Source organism: Acartia tonsa, chromosome 9 (assembly GCF_053477335.1).
Source record: "Acartia tonsa isolate MP-2025a chromosome 9, ASM5347733v1, whole genome shotgun sequence".
In the NCBI taxonomy this organism is placed as follows: domain Eukaryota; kingdom Metazoa; phylum Arthropoda; class Copepoda; order Calanoida; family Acartiidae; genus Acartia; species Acartia tonsa.
Genome location: NC_137268.1, coordinates 8,010,891 through 8,030,565, shown reverse-complemented (window position 1 = coordinate 8,030,565; position 19,675 = coordinate 8,010,891). Strand labels below are relative to the sequence as shown.

Genomic DNA, 19,675 nt, shown 5'->3' with positions numbered 1-19,675 from the left:
CATAGTAGCTTTTAATAGGTTATTCTAGGTTAAGTTAGGTCAGGTGATTTCCCCACAGGGTTAGGCAATTGGCCCCGCAGGAGCTATATAGGGGAAAAGCTACTGTGAAAATACGACGAAATGCACCTTAAGAGGCAATGTCACAAAAGGGACTATACCCGAAATTTAAAAGATACAAAAATAGCCCAAAACGTCCTGAAAAGCAGTCCGACATCCATGAATTTTTAATAGTTAATTATACTCCATAATGATGGGAATGTTAACATTAAGTTTTAGCCTTCTATCTTTAATTGCAGTTGAAAAAATCACATTTCCCCTTTAGCATTACATACTGACAGTCATAGTGAATTATAGAGAAGCTAAAAAGTTATATCAACATATCCTACCCTCTTTAAATGGCACTTTAAAACTTATGTGTGCGGTGCGTGAAGCGCACCTAAAAATATTTACTCCCCCTTTGGACTAAAATCAATTAAAGACAACAAGAGTGGCGTATTTATCAAGTTAGGAATATAGAGTGTAGTTAGTTTTAAGGGTTTTTAATGAAAATTGCCATAAAAAAACATGTCTTTTTGTAAGGGTATATAAACAAAAAAAATGATAAACTTTTAGACATTTAGACAGACATACAGTGTTGAGAAAAAGGCTTAGATAAATATCAACGCTGTTTCTTTTTTATATAAAATAACTTTTTGATTAAATATTTGTTGTTTACAAATGTTTTTAAAAAAACAAAATATACAATGCATGTGATAAAAAGCAGAAACCATTTGGAAGTGCGCGAAGCGCAATTTTTTTTCTTCAAATATGCAGGGAAGGAGGGGTTTTTGGGCTATTTATTACACTAATCCCAAATAATTCATATAAAATTTTCTTATTTGTTGGCTCAACAACTTTGGGGACTTTAATAGAATTTTGATTGGTTGGTTAATTAAGTCGAGTTTCCATACATTTCATCCACTAATTGTAATCTATATAAGGGGTAATTTTGTGTATCATCATTGGGGATGTACAAAATTTCTTTGGTAAAAAGTTTATATTATACCAAATAAGATACTTCGTATTACCTGGTTTGTTATGTTCAGTAAAAAAAGATTATAACCTAATTTCTACACTAATTAAAAAATTTGGTAAGGTTAAATGAATAGTAACTGTCTGTTTGGCGCGAAGCGCCAAAAAATTTTTTTTTGAGTATTTCTTGATCTTTTTTTTGGAAACTGGGATAGTTTTGCTTTTTGTAGGGTAGGGGGCAAAAAGGGGCATTTTTGTTAACCAGGGGGGGGGCAAAATGGGGCATTTTTCAACATTTAGGGGGGGGCAGGGGGGGCGGTGGCTAGGGGGGGGCAGGGGGGGGCGTTTTGGTCGCTAGGGGGGGGGCGATTGCCCCAAATGCCCCCTTCGGTTCGCACGCCACTGCCTACAGGCCTCTACTGTCGCTAGATGACAATAAAGTAGCTTCTCTCGATCACGAAAAGAAAGTTTATATTTGTCATTAAGATTTTACATTTCGCGATATTCCTAGTAACAAAGATTATGATTTTCACATAGTATAATGTGAATTTATCCTTTTTATTTGCAAACAAGGACGTCAAAGTATAGTAAGTTTTTTATCTCTGAAGCTTGAGACTTGAACAACCACCAAACTGATTGAGTTGTCTATTTTAGGTAAGCTTCCAAAAAGTCCCGTTATGGTATTTCATTTTCCAACTTAAGTCTTAGAAGCTTTTTTGCCCCTTTATAGGTGCAGCCGCTAGTACCATGTAAGGAGAAAGGGTGTAATACCTAAGAGTTATAAGAACTAACCAAATAAAACCTATATGCCAAGAAATGATCAATTTAATTGCCTGAAAATTTGCACAAAAACTAATCATGACTTTTTGTTTTTTTTTAACAGGGCTCGGCAGCCACGTGCAAGCTGATCATATGTCAATTTACCCTATTTGGATAATGAATTTATTATTACTTTGATCTTACACCAGATTATTATATACTCTACTAAAGTGAAACTTTTAGTTGCCTAAAAAAACGATATCCCCATCCATCGACAATTGACGACAATTTCATTACTGTCATAATATCCACGTATATTTTATATCACTTATTTGGATGTATACAATGATACATATACAAAATTTTGCTAAACTTTTGGAGTGCCATTACACTGTTAAAAATAATTTTTTTATTTAGTATCAATTGATACTCTGGAGAGTATTGGACCCGTAAGTACCCTACAACTATATAATTAATATATAACACTATGTAATACTATATAACACAATAATTATTACTATACAGAACCCATACATTTTTTTAGTATCGATTGATACACTCTAGGGTACTAAAGAATACGCTGTAGAAAAGTTTATAAAAATAGTAATACTTTATACGTTGTAGGGTATCGGAAAATACGCTGTAGAAATGTTTCTTGATTTAGTACTATTTCATACGCTGTAGCATATCAGACAATACGCAAGAGAATGGTTTATTAAAGTAGTAACTATTCATACTTTCTAGGGTACGAATCTGTACTGTAAAGAATAATTGAAACAGACACCATTCATGCACACCTCTCATGGAAGTGTTTCTGCTTGGTCGTTTTAGACAAAGATGAAATGTTACTATTTATGCTCACATTTATAATTTTGTTTTTTGTAATTATGACTGACCATAGTTTTTATTTTTAAGGATAATGTTTAGTCCTAAACATCTTTAAAGTAATTTTTTTACTAAATTTACATTTAAATTAATGTTTTATGGCTCTGCTTGGTATGTTTGTTGATATAACAAAATGTATATGTACATATAATAATCATATATTATAAACTGATCTTTCATACAAAGTAAAACAGTTTCATACTCTCCAGAGTATCAAACATTATGATAGAGGGTAACAACAATTGCGAAGGAGGGTAATGAAAAATTACTTCTACCATACTGAATTTTATTCCCAAGAGCGTAATGGATAATACTCTACAGACAAATACATTATTTAGTACTAAATGTTACTTCACAGAACATTACCTATTACTTAATTCAGCATTGAAAACATCCTTGTATCGTAATGAGGTTTTTTTCCTAGTACATACGGATTGATACTATACATTAATGTGAAGAATATATAGTATTACCTGATGCTAAAAAAAAAAATTATTTTTAACAGTGTACAGAACAGGTTTAGACATCCAGTTTATTTTTCAAGCTGTGCAACCAGGATTTCCTTGTGGCTTACAGGTGGCTAACGCGCGGCTGCAGTGCCGAGCCCTCCTTCCAACATTTTCTGAATTTCATTACAGTGGATATATCTTTTTAGATTGCTTAGAATAGAAGATTTGTAATAACGCACTTTCTCAATAACTAGGGGCATGGCCAAGTAAGTACGTCCTTACATCTATATTTGTTTGTTAATAAAAATAGATTTTTGTGTAGATTCCAATAACAATTAGACAAATCTGCAATTAATGTTTTCTGGAAAAATAAAGATATTAAAAGGACTGCGTCGTTTGTGGTGTGCTCTTCCAAAAATTGTTTTCAAATAACCAAAGAATTAAAATTTTCGAAGTAAATATAAAAAAAATCACGAAATTTCTTGTCAGAAAATTATATTAGTCATAAAATTGTTTTGTAATGTGTCATCAGATATTCCTTAGTTACATTTGTTTTATTTAGTATTTTAACATTTGTTGCAATTTATCCAGGGATCTAAATTGGTGTATATCCCCAATGATGACCCAGAATTTTACCCCTTCTGTAGATTAAGATTAGTTGTTGAAACGTTTGGGGATACTCAACTTAAAGAACCAACAAATTAAAATTCAATAAAGTTGTTAAGCTAGCGAATAAGAAAACGTTTTTTATCAAACTTTAGGGACTAGTGTAATAAATAGTCCAAAGTCCCTGCCTTTCTGATTTACATTTGTTTTATTCAATATTTTATCATTTGTTGCAATTTATTAGTGACAGGTATATAGCACATGAAGATAATAATAGATTTTAATCGCATCATATTATAAACAGCTTTCTACGGATAATAAAATGAAAACCATACGATTAAAACTATTTTTGTTAGGCCCGAGGAGCCTAAGGCTCTGTCTAACAAAACTAGTATTAATTTTAGATTTTAACTAACTATTTGTGGAATATTGTCTGTAATACGATGCTATACATAATTTTCCAGTATGGCAGAGAACCGTTTCTAATACAGTGGATATTAATCGTTTTTAACTCTATACTGGAAATGGGTTTCATTCGCCTGTTAATAGGTATGCAAAAGCATTCCCCCTAAATTGCAAACAATATTCCGGTGCAAAAAAATCATAATTCTGAAAATAAAGAAATCCAAACTCATTTTTCACAAAATTAGACTTTTACTCGTACTAAAAGTGGATCAAATTGGTTTTAAATTATTGAAAATTACATAGGTTCTAAACATTAAGATATTGTTAGATCCTATCGCCAATATTCATTTGTGATACTGTACTATGTACCATGGAGGGAGGGGACATTTGGCTGTTTATTACACTAGTCCCCAAAGTCTTATCATAACGTTTCCATATTCGTTTGCCTATCAACCTTGGGGACTTTTATTGAATTTTTATTGTTGGATTAATTTAGTTAAACTGTTTTTAACCTATTTTAAAACATATATCAAAAATATACTATGACACCAGTAGAATTTAACTGCAGAGCCTAAATTTGAATTAAGTCCCCAATAAACTTTTTTGAGGGGATTTAAAAATTAATTTTACTGTTGCTGTGGTCTTTTTTGATCAGAGCAAAAGGTCTTTTTTTTATTTGGGTAAAATTCGTAGCTTTTAGAGTGTTTTGCTTCATATATATAGCATTCTGGTATAGAGTAAAATTAGGCCTTTTGATTTCATCTAAATTAATTCATTAAAAACTTAATTCTTTACAATATATCAATGAATTAACTTTATTGTGCTTGTTTTCCATCACTTATTTAAAACACAAAAAAATTGGCTGTAAAGGGTTAAATAGTGAAAGATGACAACAAACGTTTACGCAATACAACAATTTTTTTTTGTCACATATACAAATATGATAAAATATAAGATTATTCGAACTTATTTTTTAAAATATATTATTAAAAAGCATGTATCTTTTATGTGTATAGTTTTCATTCTTTTCATTTTAATTAAATAAAAATTATTTAACTACATTGGAAATAAGTCACTTTGTGAAAACACTCTTTTTTGAATTGTAAAAAACTGAAATGAAACGAGACTTTTAATTGGTTCAGACTTTAGAATAATATGTTTTATTTTAATGTTAAATTTCTTCTATATAAATTATTGTTTTAGAAAAAAATTATTTGCATCGAACAGAGTAGAGTTTTTATTATTGTATTGATATAATCTGAATCACATCAAATTGTTCTGTAAGAAACAATTTAACCCCAAACTAAAAAATGCTTTTGCTTCCATCAAAATGATCACAGCAACATATAAAATTGATTTTTAAATCCCCCAAAAAAAGTTTATTGGGGACTTAATTCAAACTTGGGCTCTGCAGTCTGATTCTACTGGTGTCATAGTATATTTTTGATATATGATAAAAAAATAGGTTAAAAACAGTTTAAGTATCCAAACGTTTTAACTTATAATTGTAAACTACGGAAGGGATAATTTTGTGTATCATCTTTGGGATGTAAATCAATTTATCGGCCATTGTCTTATCCCATTAGATCCCTGACACAGGGAAAGGGCAATGGAAGAAGAAGAGTAATCTTCTCCAACAGTTTCTTATTAATTTGTAGATTTTAAGCCACGATTAAAAAACATGTATCGTGTGGTTTTATAAAAATTATAGAACTGTCCATTGAAAGGTTTAGTAGCAAAAGAGATATTACTTAAAATATTCACACACATTCAGCTACTTCAGTACATGATAAATGTTGTACAAGCTTCAGAAATTAATATAGTCGGCCTACTTATTGACCATGTATACAAATGGATATAGGATATACGTGGATATATTGACAGAGAAAAATTTATCCTCAATTTAGCTTACTAATATAGATATTATTTATTAGTCAGTTCTTTCATCCCGTAGGAGGGGACGGGATGGGGTACGATGGGTAGATCGTTATTTTAGCCAGCTACAAGTTTAATGATAATCTGGTGTAAGATCCAAGTAATAATAGATCCATTGTTACATTGCACAATAATTATTTAGGTTTACAATGAGTAATTACTATGTGTAAACATCAACCCAGACAACACCACCACCCGTACCCCCCCCCCCCCACCCCCACCCTGGTGTAAACATCACCCCAGACATCACGGGCCAAACTTTTAGGGTTGTCAACAGTGCAGCTACTCTGTAAATAAAGTTCATGAGTTGAACTTTTCTCCTTTTATAGAAAAATACATTTTTATATTTCCTCTAGGCCATATTTGATGGAGGTGACGAACCCCTCACTAGATAACCTAAACCTTCCAGTTCTATCTGTTTACGAAATATCAGCGAACATTCAGATAAAAACTTACTTACTACTTTCTAGTTTAGAATTGTTTTCTATTGTTTACTACCCTTTTATTGGACATAGTTGTCCTTGGTTTCTTGCGATTAAAGAGGAAGGGGACAATGTGCTGTTTATTACTCTAGTCCCCAAAGTTTTATAATGAAGTTTTCTTATTCGTTGGCTTGGCAACTTTGGGACTTTCATTAAATTTGGCTCCGTAAGTTCAGCGTCAAAACGTTTTAACAACTTATTGTAATTTACAGAAAGGGAAATTTTATGTATCATCATTTGGGATGTATATCAATTTATCGGCCATTGTCTTATCCCTTAGGATCCCTGGAGCCAATCAGCAGTGTCAAAGAAAAGAAGGAAGGCAGTAAAAGGTAAAAAAAAGTATATTGCAAAAAAAGGTTCTTTGTGCTAAAAAATTGCGCATCTAAGTAATTTGCAATAAGTCTGGCAGTGGGGCTAATAAGTGGACTTTATAATAATAATGCAGAACTCAGGCAGATACAACTTAATGAGCATTAATAAACATTTAAAAAATCATATTTCAGTCATTCTGCTATTTGAAAGGGACGTTTAAGCTTTTAAATTTGAGAGGGGGAAATAAAGGGTTTCAAGATTAGAGGGGGGTAATCTGATTTATCTTAATAAGAATTTTAGAGAACACACCCTGCCTTAACCAAATAAAGGATAAAAAAAATTTACCATAAAAACGGACAATGCAGCATTCAAATAGGACCTAGTGGTAAGTAGAATCCTTTGAGAATGAAATCCTAGCTGATCCTTCTTGGCAGATATTTCATTTTTAAGATTTAAGGTGAAAAACACCTGAAATTTGAATATTTAAGATATTGCTACTTGCAATTCAGAATAAAATGGCCATAATCTCTATGGTAAACAAAATTTACAATAGAAACGGACTCTGCAGCATTCAAATAGGACCTAGTGCCAAATAGAATCCTTTGAAAATAAAATCCTAGCTGCTCCTTCTTGGAAGATATTTCATTTTAAAGATTTAAGGTGTATAATACCATTAAGTTGAATATTTGAGATATTGCTACTTGCTTTTTTTAAATAAACCACTCACATTTACTAGGACTTGTGACCTTCAGTTAACCTGGTATGTTTAATTTATTTTTGTTTTTTGTTTTTTTATGACTTAGAATTTTGAAGAATCTAATATGTTTCTAAATTTTGAAAAAAGTGTAAATTGAATAAAGTTAACAATTTTGCATCCAAAGTGATTTTTATGTGCTTGAATTAAACTGCTTTAGAGGCACATTCTACTACAGCAGCTAGGAGATGTTTTCCAAAGTCAGGATGGTCCATGGAGCTAATTTTCCATTTCTTCCAAAAATACTCTTTGAAGTGAAAATGAAAGCTTTCACCTGCCTGTTCTGTACAAACTCCAAGTCCCAGTCCTTGCATATAAGGAAGCTTAAGAGTTGGCACCAAATGATCAAATACTCCATGAACTTTAGGAGTGACTGAGATTCCAGTGAGCTTGTATGCTTGTTTAAAATCTTCAACTAGACACTCAACTTTACTGATGTCAACAGGTCTGGAGCTGAAGCTAGCATTCACCACCTTGTCAAAGCTTTTTATACAATCTATGTATAGATCAACTTTAGCCTTGGCATCAGCTTTGTCAGGTTCTGATTGTATTGCCCCAAGAATTTCTGGATCTCTTAGAAATTCAGCTTTAGCAATCAAAGCTCTGCATTGGTTACCTTCAAAAATTGAACCATGATAACCTTTGGGTATGAGATGAAGATTCATTGGCCAGATTAGAGCTTTCTCCTTGGTTAGGAGTGGGCAGAGACCATCAAAGAAAATATGATTTACAAACCCAAGAATTGAGTGAAGTTCTGGAAGAATGTAAGTTTCCAAAACAGTAACAGATGGTTCTTCAACTACAAGACTTGCATTTACTGTGCTATGACAATGTTTAGAAAGCTTGTAGTTACTCCTGAGTTCCTCAGTAAACTTTTTGTGATCTTGATGTAAAATACCAAAAGTTCTCAGCTGATATTCATCAGCTTTTGTGAAGTAATCATCAAAATCTCTGAGTGGAATCAAACAGTGTGGACAAGGAAATGAACTTCTTGATGTCTGAAGACCTAAGGTAATTAACATTGCCTTGTAATCAGACACAATCCTATAGTTGATATCATTTAGCTTGATGAGATCAAATATTAGTCTAAAGTTTCTGTTTGATTCAATTATATCTGGAACAAGGGCTAAAGTAATCAACCTTTTGACACCTGATAATTTTCCTTGTTTCATGGTTCCACCTTCCACATATGAAGACCTTGTAGATGTTGTAGGTTGGGGATTTTCACCACTAAACCTATTAGTTTCAGGAACATTGTCCCAGTTGTAATCTTGTGGAAGAATAGAAGCACACACTTTGAAGAATCCCCCTCCTCCATCTATAGTTATGATCACATTAGGTGAAGATTCATAATCTCTTTCAGCACAAACTCTTTCCACTATATTCTTAGCATTACCATAAACAATTGGTCTTTGTTTTGAAGTTCCACTTCTATCAACTTCAAGATTTTCATACTGAAGTTGATAGAGATCTTTAAGATGTGTAGATTTATCAGTCAGATGTTCTTTGTAGCCAACTTCAACACATTTGCGACCAAAAGTTGTACGGCACCAGTTTGCAACACCTCTCATCTTTGTATTAGACAAATTACCCACACCTGCCTGAAGATTGTCTAAGTCTTCATGTGATATCACAGGTTGAGAGCTAGTTGATGGGTTGATAAGTACTCTAGTGGGTTTGCCTTTTGAGACCAAAGAGAGAGAAGTATTCTGTGCTGATCCTGATGCCATTGAAGCTTTACTGCATAATATTGCAGAAGCTACCTGTTCAGATACTTTATCAGGTAGTGTTTCAAGAGTTCTCACGATATTTGCAGAAGCACTGTTAGCTTTACAATCATGCCTAACTCCCTTGCCAATAGACTGCAGACAAACACCACAAGTTTTGATGACAGGTATGGGTGTTTGAGTGGAAGTTTCAGGAGCTATAGGAGCATCCTCCTTAGCAGCAAATAGTCCTTTACAGATCTTTGGATCTAGTTTCCTTGTTTTACCCCTACCTGATTTAGGGGGAGTATGAGCCTTAGATCTGCCTTTTAGACAAATAAAACAATAGCATAATGCTATATCTTTAGGACTATTTCTTGTGTCTTTTAAAAGAACCATGTCTTGATAGTTTGGCATTTCTGGAAGTGTAGAGGAGAGTGTACTGTCTTTGGCAACTTTAGAAATAGTTAGCCTACAGGTAACACAAATAGAGGTAGGAAAACGTGAATCATTTATATTGAAAAATGGATAGAACTTTTCAATACTTGCTCTAATGTTATTAGACAATGAGCGTGGAGATTTTACCTTAATGCCACAAGTAACACATACTTTTTTCCTATTGGCTTCATGATTTGCAATACTTCCAGGATGGGCCATATTTGTTATACTGCTGGTGATCTAGCTTGACATTGTCTAATCTGAAATTGTAATAATAGTTTTAGTCAACTCATTCATATGATTAGGTTTTAATATAGGATTACAATATGGCATGTAAATGTATTAAAATAAAGAACATAGTATTTTAGAAAAATATATTTCAATCTAAAGGGATGACATTTAGACTGGAGCTTCCATCTGGGCCCATCTGATATGATTGCATCTATTCAGCTTGGCCCCAGACTTCATCAACTCACTGGCAGAAGCACCACGGGCAGGTAGTCATCAATGCTTCCAACATGCTGCATTTGGCCCTGTTTGCAGCATTTTTAACCATGAAGAGATCACCATTAATGCAAGATCCCCTCACTATCCTTACAACCTTGGCTTCGTTGGCACCGTTAGGTATCCACCAAGGCAGCAAGTTTTTGATTTGTTTATGGGGAATGAGCACTTGCAGGAAACCTTACAACAACTTAGAAGAAGACTCAAGCACATTGAAGAAGAATTGAAGAAAGCTTTGATACCAAAACAATTGGTCTTCCATCACATTGAGACTAAAAGAAAAATAACATAACATGAAGACAGTTTACCAAATTCCAGTCAAATCTCAACTGATTCATTTATTTCTAATAGACAATATTGTATAATAATTAAAAAATAAACTCATTGAGACAAATTTACACAAATATGTGAAAAATATCTTAAAGTAGAATTACTTTGTATATTTAATGATTTTGGTTTTTTTTCCCTTAAATCATAAAAATTTTAAATTTTATATAAAAATCAAATATTATACCTGTCAATTAGTATCAATCCTCAACAGCAAATAAACTATGACCTTTTATTCTGAATTGCAATTAGCAATATCTTAAACATTCAAATTTCTGGTGTTTTTCACTTTAAATATTAAAAATGAAATATCTGCCAAGAAGAGGCAGCTAGTATTTTATTTTCAAAGGATTCTACTTACCACTAGGTCCTATTTGAATGCTGCAGAGTCCGTTTCTATTGTAAATTTTGTTTACCATAGAGATTATGGCCATTTTATTCTGAATTGCAAGTAGCAATATCTTAAATATTCAAATTTCAGGTGTTTTTCACCTTAAATCTTAAAAATGAAATATCTGCCAAGAAGGATCAGCTAGGATTTCATTCTCAAAGGATTCTACTTACCACTAGGTCCTATTTGAATGCTGCATTGTCCGTTTTTATGGTAAATTTTTTTTATCCTTTATTTGGTTAAGGCAGGGTGTGAGAAGTAAATAAGTTTGAGGGGGATAAACATTAAACACACCTATCCCTTTCCCTTGGACGTCTATGGCTATTAATTCTATTTTATTATTCCTAAAAAAATGTTTGTGATACGATGCTATACATGATGTTTCACTATGGCGGATGAACAGCTCTGATCTAGAGGATACTTATCGGTTTTGAAGCCATACTGGAAAGTACATCATCCACTCAAGTTCAGAGAAGTGAAGTTCTCCTCCACATTGTGAGTTTGTACTTTTATTTCAACATACACAAAAAGCACTCTTATATTAGACAAAAAGGTTTAGAAGTGGGGATAGTGCAATATCTTTTGCTTTTATTCATCAAGCTCGAATTCGGTTTTAATAATTAAGTATATAAAATAATAATACAAAATAAAAGTTATCATAAAAGAACACTTTTAATTGATTAATTGCTCGATATTCAAAAAGACAACATTTTTTGATGACAAAAACCTTATATCCAGTTTATTACTTAATATTTAATAACGGCAACGCCCCTAGAGGTCTCTAGCTAGGGTAAGTGGAAGTATTTCTTTTCAAGAAAAAAAAATATTTTCTTTAGGGGGGTAATTTTTTTCTATGGGCGATTTATCTTGGTAGTGTGGTGCAGAATCTAAATTTTAAAGGGGAACCATAACGGCACAAAAAGCCAGACATACTGTTAATTTTATAAAAGAATTAAGTTAATATCCTTATAATAAAGTAACAGGATGTGTGTTTGTTTGTACCGAAGGATCTCGCTAACCGCTGAACCGATCGGGTTCTCCTTAACAGGGTAGCTTCTCATAGGTCCCGGGAAGGTTTGTAACTTTTTTCTTGGGGGGTGGGACACCCCCAACCCCCCCAAAAAAATGAAAAATCCCCCCCAAAAAAAATTTTTTTTTAAATTTTTTAAAATAAAATTAGAAATTAGGGGGAGGCTCCCCCCCCTCCGAAAAAAAATTTTTTTTCGCCCCACCAAAAATCTTTTTTTACTTCTTTTAAAATCGAAAATAAGAAATTGGGTTATCAAATTCGACTCTCCCCTCCTCAAGTGCCCCTAGAGGCCTCTAGGGGCGTAGCCGCTAGTAAATAATAAAGTATGGAACTTAAGTTAAGGGATCTAAAGGGATATAACGAAAAATCTCCTATGATTTTTTTTAAAAATAATCCTCATATTACAATTAGTAGTTAAAACGCTAGGACACTTAAAACATCAATTGAAATACAAGAAAAGTCCCAAAAATTAGTAAGCCAGCGAATAAGAAGTTTTTTTTAGGGATGAGTGCAAATATTTGATTATAGAGAAACTTTGCTACATAACAATAAAACTAACCAGATAGATTCTTTACAAATTTATTAAAATTTATAAATACAATATAATAATAATGAAAGTCATAGGTTAAATTTACAATTTCAATAAGACTAAAAAAAGTTAAATTATTAACCAATATGCTAGGAAAAATTTTAACAACAAATATTCTGAGATCACAATTCATTGGTTTTTAATTACTCTAATGCACTGAAAAAAAATATTACAATATCATATTCTAAAAATTGTATTTTTTTTACAGTGAATTATGCTTTTTTAATAGTTAGGTAAAGCTCCATTATTAAATAAATACATTTATATGGCTAAAAGAGGCATTTAGACATTTTTACTTTGGCTCTAATGTCTAAATATCAAGTGGAGATCTATAAGAATTAAGCATATTCCTTTTTCATGAAATTATAATGAAAATATCTTGTTGATGAGGGACTTGAACCCACGAACAAAGCCATCTGGGGAATCTTCAAGATTGTCCAATTTCTGAAATAAAAAAATAAAATTAGAATTAATTAAAATCGCCCCTCAAAAAATAGTTTAAATTTTAAGTCTAAATTTGAAATTGAAAATATTTCTTTTCGGCAAAATAAATCACCAATCAAGCAAGTTTTTCAAGGGAAAAATAAAATAACAACACCTTTAATTTATGGGAGGAATACCCCAAGAATACAGGGATTAAAAAAATAAATAAATTTTTATTATTTATTTTTCGTATTGTAGGCAGCTTTCCGCAGATATCAATGGTTTTAATTTCAATATTCATGGAAAATTGTATATAATACGATGCTATAAATGATTTTTCAAATCATTAACATTATTAAGCTTAACTATGTTCTAATGTTCTAATTTTGCTTTCTAAATAAATTTATCTTTTATTACCCTATCTTTATACCTCTGATTAAAATAAAAAGTTTTATTCCCCTTTCTTATTCAAAGAACAAAATCATAATCTTTAAATCTTAATAAATTGTTTTCCCTCCGCTTTTTATAGACAAACGTTTTTAATATTTTAGTTTTAAAAAATCTGCCAAATATTTTTGAAAAAATCCACCAAAAAAATTACCTTCATCACATTAGTTGGGTTGAGGGCGACTTTTCTTAATTTGCTGGCGACAACTCCCGGTGTTTGCCTAGCGGCGCCGCCGTCCTCCGGTGGAACCAGACAGGTCACAGATGAACAAAGACTAGAAGTTTCGGAAGCGTCCTCCAACAGTGTTCTCAATTCAACGGTATCCTATAAATAATATTTTTGATTAAAATTTTTATAAAAACTTTGTATATACACAATATTTTATACTATTTCAAATTATTTTTTTAAAAATTCATTATCTAAAATTTACCTCAGACTGAATTCTTAGCCCAACCAGGGGTTCAACGCCTTCTTCAGCCAAATCGACCTCTTTAGCCACCTTAAGATCTCCTGCCGGATGTCTGCGCCTACGTCTGCCGTTTCCATCTTCCTTGTCGGCTTTGGCAGCGGCCCCAGGATTGGCACCGGCTCCGCAGTTGTACTTAACCGGCTTCAGACGCTTTTCCCTGGCCCGTCTAATGGCCAAATCTTGTTCCCGCCGTTGGTCCATAATAGCGGAACTCAAGGCGGAAAAGACAATTCTCGCCTCCGGCGCCCGTTCACTCTCGTCAAGGCGGACCGAGGCTGACAGGGCGGAGCAGAATACCGGTGGCAGCTGGGCGGTCAGCGTAGCCTCCTTGTGCTCGGGTAAATTTTTATAAGTAGATCTAAACATTTTGACTTGTAACAAATTTGTCTATAAAATCACAACAGAGTTAGGACGGTTTGTCTTGTAGTTTATATGCTTGTTGTCGATACAAAGTATCAAGCTTGACTGTATTAAACTGACACAAAGAAAATTTTCATATTAGTTTTCAGTAGAATATACAAGTAGTAGTAAATGAAAAAGGGAAGGGGAGTTTAAATTGAGGGGGAGGAGTGGGAAAGAAAGGATTGAAGAAAAAGGGGGAGGAGATGCACCGTAGGTTGTAAAAAGAAAAAAAGCGGATGGGAAAAAGAAAAGGGAAGGAAATAAAGCGTAGACTGTCAAACAACAAAGGGCGAACAAGGAGAGGGGAATATACTAAAAGGGAAAGGGGGAATAGTGTATTGGGGAAAAATAAGGTATATGTTTATATAAAAAAGGAAAAATGAAATCAATAGGCCTTTTTAAAAATCATTTAAATATCAACCTTTTAATGAAAAAATACATGATATAATTTCTTTTATGGTAACAGAAGTAGAAAATTAGCATAAAACCTGCCTGGAACAATTTAACCACTTATCTGAAAAATTTTAAAAAATATAGTATACAAAAATGAAAAAATATAAATGTAAAAAGTTACCGATTTTTTTTAGGGTTACTTAAGGTTTCAAATGTATTTTTGTGACCTAGGCTTATGAAAGGAATTTTTAATTTTTATTTTGTTAAAATGTATGAACAAAAAACTGTTAGTAAGGTGAAGTAGTGATTACACTATTAAACAAGCACACCAATATACATAAAAAGCGAAGCACAAGCATATTTTAATAGAAATGTACAGACTTGTTATATAATGCAAGCTTACTACTCTTGTAGATTGTTAAAAAAGATTGAAAATAGTTATTTATCGCTTTGTGCTATAGACAAGACATCTATCCGCGGAAATAAAAATTTTAAGATTAAAACCAGTTTTGAGAGCCCCGAGTGTTTTTAATCAATAGGACAAGTCTGTAGGTGTATTTCTTCATAAAAAAAGAAAAGTATCTAGCTTTATCATTACTTAGTTGAAGAAAAGCGTTGCTTCTATCAACTTTGGGGTTAGATCTCGTTTAACTCACGTCCACACCACGTATATCTCACACAAACACACACACACAAATAAACACACACACACACACACACACGCACACAGACACACACACCAGCCAACACTACCCCTAATTGTCAGTCAAACATTACTATCCTTTTAAAACCCACCCCTCCTTTAAAGGCCTTAAAAGGGAAAAAATAAAGTCCATAAAAAGGGGGAATAGAGTAATATTATGATAGGATGGTGAAAGATTAAGGGACAGTTTCTTTTTCAATTTATTAAAAATCATAGGCAAAGCCAAAAAAAATATTTTAGATAATGACCCCTATATACCAATAACAAATTAGCCCCTCAAAACTTTGAAACCTATTCAAAAGCATAGGTTTTTTTTAACATTTCATACCCACTTCAAACTTAAATTAACCTTCCCCCCTACCACCTAGTGGATTTTTTTGTCCAAAAAAGCATATATGCCCTTGTAATATGATTATAATAACACAAAACTTTGACAGGTGTAAAAAGCTCTTTAATGGTTAAATTTACAAATTTTTTATAGGTTTTAATATCATTCTTAAAGATGTTGAAATAAAGGAAATAAGGTATGTTGAAGAACCCTTAATGAGAATTAGTTTTTATTAGTAAATAATCCATACATGGTTTTTTGCAACAATCTAGAACAAGGTATAAAGAGTAGCTGCTCTTCTAAAAACATTTGCACATTTATTTATATAATGTGGATATTGGATTATAATATTGTTAAAATTAATAAAATTGCATCATTTTTGCTATAAATGTGTTTTAAGTCAGCATTTGTGATGTTATAATATCAACGTTCAAATATATAATGGATAAAGAATATAGATGGATATATTGACAAGGGAAATTTGTTGTAAGTTTTGGTTGCTTATATGAACCTCATTTATTCATTCTGTGGGAGGGGAGTGATGGGGTAAAGTGGTCTGATGGGGGGATATCTTTATTTTAGCCAGCTGCAAGTAACACTTTAATGGAGTTTATAAAAATCTAATGCAACATCCAAGTAATAATATATCAAATAAATTAATTAGATCATCTCTATTTATTAAGTTTATCTCTGTAAGATGTTTCTATTTATATAATATTTTTTTTCAGCTTTTAAGCTAACACAAATATGTATTTTTATTGCATTATTACAGATATTTTTTTTAAAAACCTCCCCTCAACTTAAATAGACTTAAACCTACCAAGAACTATCAAAAAGATTTTTTTGAATTTGTAGGCCTATTATTTCAGTTGTTTTATTGTTCAGATTAGGGATTTTAAAATCTTAATCAAAATAATGGTCTACTTGATTAACATGAAATATTTTTTTTATATTTTTACAACTGTCCCTTTGATATCTTAAATTTGGCGAAACAAGGGAGCACTTAGTTGCAGGGATCACAATGTCGTGTTTTTTACACGACTTTTGCCTAAAAGTCGTGTATTTCACTTTGGTTGCGTGTAAAAATTATTGAGTCGTGACACGACCTTTTTTTGGCCTAAAAGTCGTGTAATTTCCAAAAATGTCGTGTATTTCTCAAATTTTGAAATATGTCCCAAGAAAATTCTCTTTGAACCCAAATCTGAAAAATGAAGTGCACATTTTTTATTGTTTGGTGTTATATTTCACCATAGGGGGTATTTTAAACGTCATCCAGCAATTCCCTAAATTTATCTCTTTTGTGACTTATTAAATGGAACACATAGATCCAAATATTTTAAAAATTCCTTCTATAAAATCACAGCAGATTTTTGGGCAAGAATCGATATTATAGCTTAATCTGAATGTTACTTATTTTGACTTAAAAATCAGGATTCAAGTAAAAATTTCCCCCTTTACCCCCTCCCCCTTTTTACTTTCCCCCTTCCCCCTTTTTTCTACCCCTCCCTTCCCCTTTTAAAAAGTCGTGTAAAGTCGTGTATTTTTGCTATGAAAGTAGGGTAAAACAAATTTTTGACTTGAGATCCCTGCTTAGTTGTCAGAAATAGTGGGGTGAGGGGGGGGGGGTAGTTCAGGGCGGATAGCGTAACCAGGAAGGATCATCGATTTAAGGGCAGACAGACCCTTTTAATGAAACGCCCCCTCCTCTCCCCCTCATCTTTCTTTGTAATAAACTCATTCCCAAAACTTACAAATAATTTTCTGTTTAAAGGGAGGAAGGAGGTTTGGGAGATAAGAGAGAGTAAAGGAGGGGGGAGGGAGTATGGTTTGACAGGTCAGTAATAGTAGTCTCACTAAAAAATTAGGCGTCTCCGAAAATTCCGAAATTTTCTAGAATTTAACGGAAAATTGCAACTGCCGGATTTCATCAGAAGAAAGGATTAATTTGTATCCTATTATCAAAATATGTTGAAATAAAAAAAAACAATTTATTTATGAAATATACTACAAAATGTTGCAATAATGCTTTGTTTGCACAGTATAGCTACTTTTATTTACTTCATCACAGAGATAGAGAAAGAACTTAATAATATAAAAATATTTCTATCCTCTGCCGGGGGCTCTAACCCTGCAAGTCTCTTCTAACCTTTACTTGACCTAACATAACCAACAATAAAACTTCTAAAAAGTATTTTCAGGGGAAAAATTGTTTGTCTTCTACTGGATATATATCTAGATAAGGCTCAGGTATAGATGGTGTAACCAACAACTGAATAAACTTATGAAATATATTTTGAGGTTTTAGTTGATTTTGGAGGCTTCCTTACTATCTACTAAGAATGTCCCCCAAAATCAGCGGAAATGACAAAAAAAACATTGTTCAAATAAATTAAGTTGTTAATTAAAGATGATTCCATATATATTTTATAAATCATTAATCCATGCTTAAACCTGATGCAATAAGGTGCAAAATTAGACTCAATTTGTCCTTCATTTCTTCTTATCTTCAACTTATTTGTACACATTATCAGCTCTTAGTGACAATGAAATATGAAAAAGCATGTAGGTACATGATTATTCCTTGTACTTGTGCAATATTTGATAAAGATAAAGATTTGGAACAGAATAAGTTCTTTATCACATTGTATTATATACAGCTTTCTGTGGATAATTAAAACCAGTTTTATTAGCACCAAGGGGCTGAAGGCCTTAGCTAACAAACTTTTTTTTATATTCGTGGAAAATTGTCTGCAATACAATGCTATACATGGATTTTCATAATAGCTGAGAACCATTTCTAATTCATCAGATATTATTTCGTTTTGAAGCCATATTGGAATCATCTTGCAAATTAGAAATTTTAGAATTATGTATAAAACTTAATAGAAATAACCATATTATCGAAACAATGTAGTAATTTATCCTTTAACACTGAATTAAGAAACTAATCTTCTTTCAATTTTATGTTTAGTAGATTGGTAATTATTGGAGGTAATGGAGGGGTGTAGATTGGTTACTCCATCAGTACCAACTTAAATCCAAACATATGATAAAAACCCTATACTAGAAAATTTTTAATCCCTCAATGTACATTGTGTATATAAATCTTATCATTTAAGCAATAGTTTCTATATAAATAAAATACGTTTAGCATTAACCAAGGGGTAAAATAATCAAAACACTCCCCCCTCTAACCACTAGCTGCTACAGCTCCCCCATAAGAATTTCCCAGAATTCTATAATTAAAACATGAAGCTTAGGGGATGTGCTAAGGATACCCCCCCCCCCCTCCTCATATACTGACTGGAACAAGCCTTAAAGTACAAACATATCAAAAAATATTAATAATTTTTTTTTATAAATTTACGTGATAAATCGAGTATCCGCAAGAAGCCTAGCCCAACCGGCATTTGGACCAATGAGAGGCGAGCATTCTACGTTTCTTTGTTCATCCCGGGCTCTGATTGGCCGAGCTACACACTTTGTGTTTGTTTGTGCTATCAGGGTGAGATGAAGTTATTCAGCGGTTTTAATCAATTCAAAACATATATTTTTAGTTATTAACCCATCTTCTACTACTTTATTAATCAAATACTCCCATTTTTATAATAAACCCAGAATATAAACATACAATAATTGATTAAAAATGATTTAAATCGCTGAATATAAATCATATTCCCTTGTAGTATATCAAGTGCATGTATAATGACAGTTAGTATTGAAGGTAAATGTTTAAAATAGCATAAAAATGGATATGTAAAATTAACAAGGATGACAACGTTCATAAAAAGCGGAGCTCTAAACGGTAGGACAAACGAACATTAACTCTTGTATAACGTCATAACTGAATAAGCAGAATATAAATGTAAAATTCTGAACAACATTTGGTGCAAAACTGCTTTAATGCATGACACTGTTTAAGG

The 19,675-nt window shown here is 32.4% G+C and overlaps 1 protein-coding gene across 1 annotated transcript; it reads right to left on the bottom strand.

Moving 5' to 3' along the window:
* Positions 1 to 12,560: 12,560 nt before the first annotated feature.
* On the bottom strand, positions 12,561 to 14,844 carry LOC145328127 (uncharacterized). The gene is made up of 3 exons (XM_080171706.1): positions 13,888 to 14,844; positions 13,611 to 13,781; positions 12,561 to 13,030 (listed from the first exon to the last, which is right to left on the bottom strand). The coding sequence occupies exons 1-3, from the start codon at positions 14,290 to 14,292 to the stop codon at positions 12,950 to 12,952; spliced, it is 657 nt and encodes a 218-aa protein (XP_080027832.1). The 5' UTR covers positions 14,293 to 14,844; the 3' UTR covers positions 12,561 to 12,949.
* Positions 14,845 to 19,675: the final 4,831 nt, after the last annotated feature.

Excerpts from the sequence above, each read along its gene's own strand:
- LOC145328127 (XM_080171706.1), bottom strand. The coding sequence starts at position 14,292 with ATGTTTAGATCTACTTATAAAAATTTACCCGAGCACAAGGAGGCTACG. Across the intron at positions 13,782-13,887 it reads GGCTAAGAATTCAGTCTGAG|GATACCGTTGAATTGAGAAC; the intron begins GTAAATTTTAGA and ends TATTATTTATAG. Across the intron at positions 13,031-13,610 it reads ACCCAACTAATGTGATGAAG|AAATTGGACAATCTTGAAGA; the intron begins GTAATTTTTTTG and ends TTTTTATTTCAG.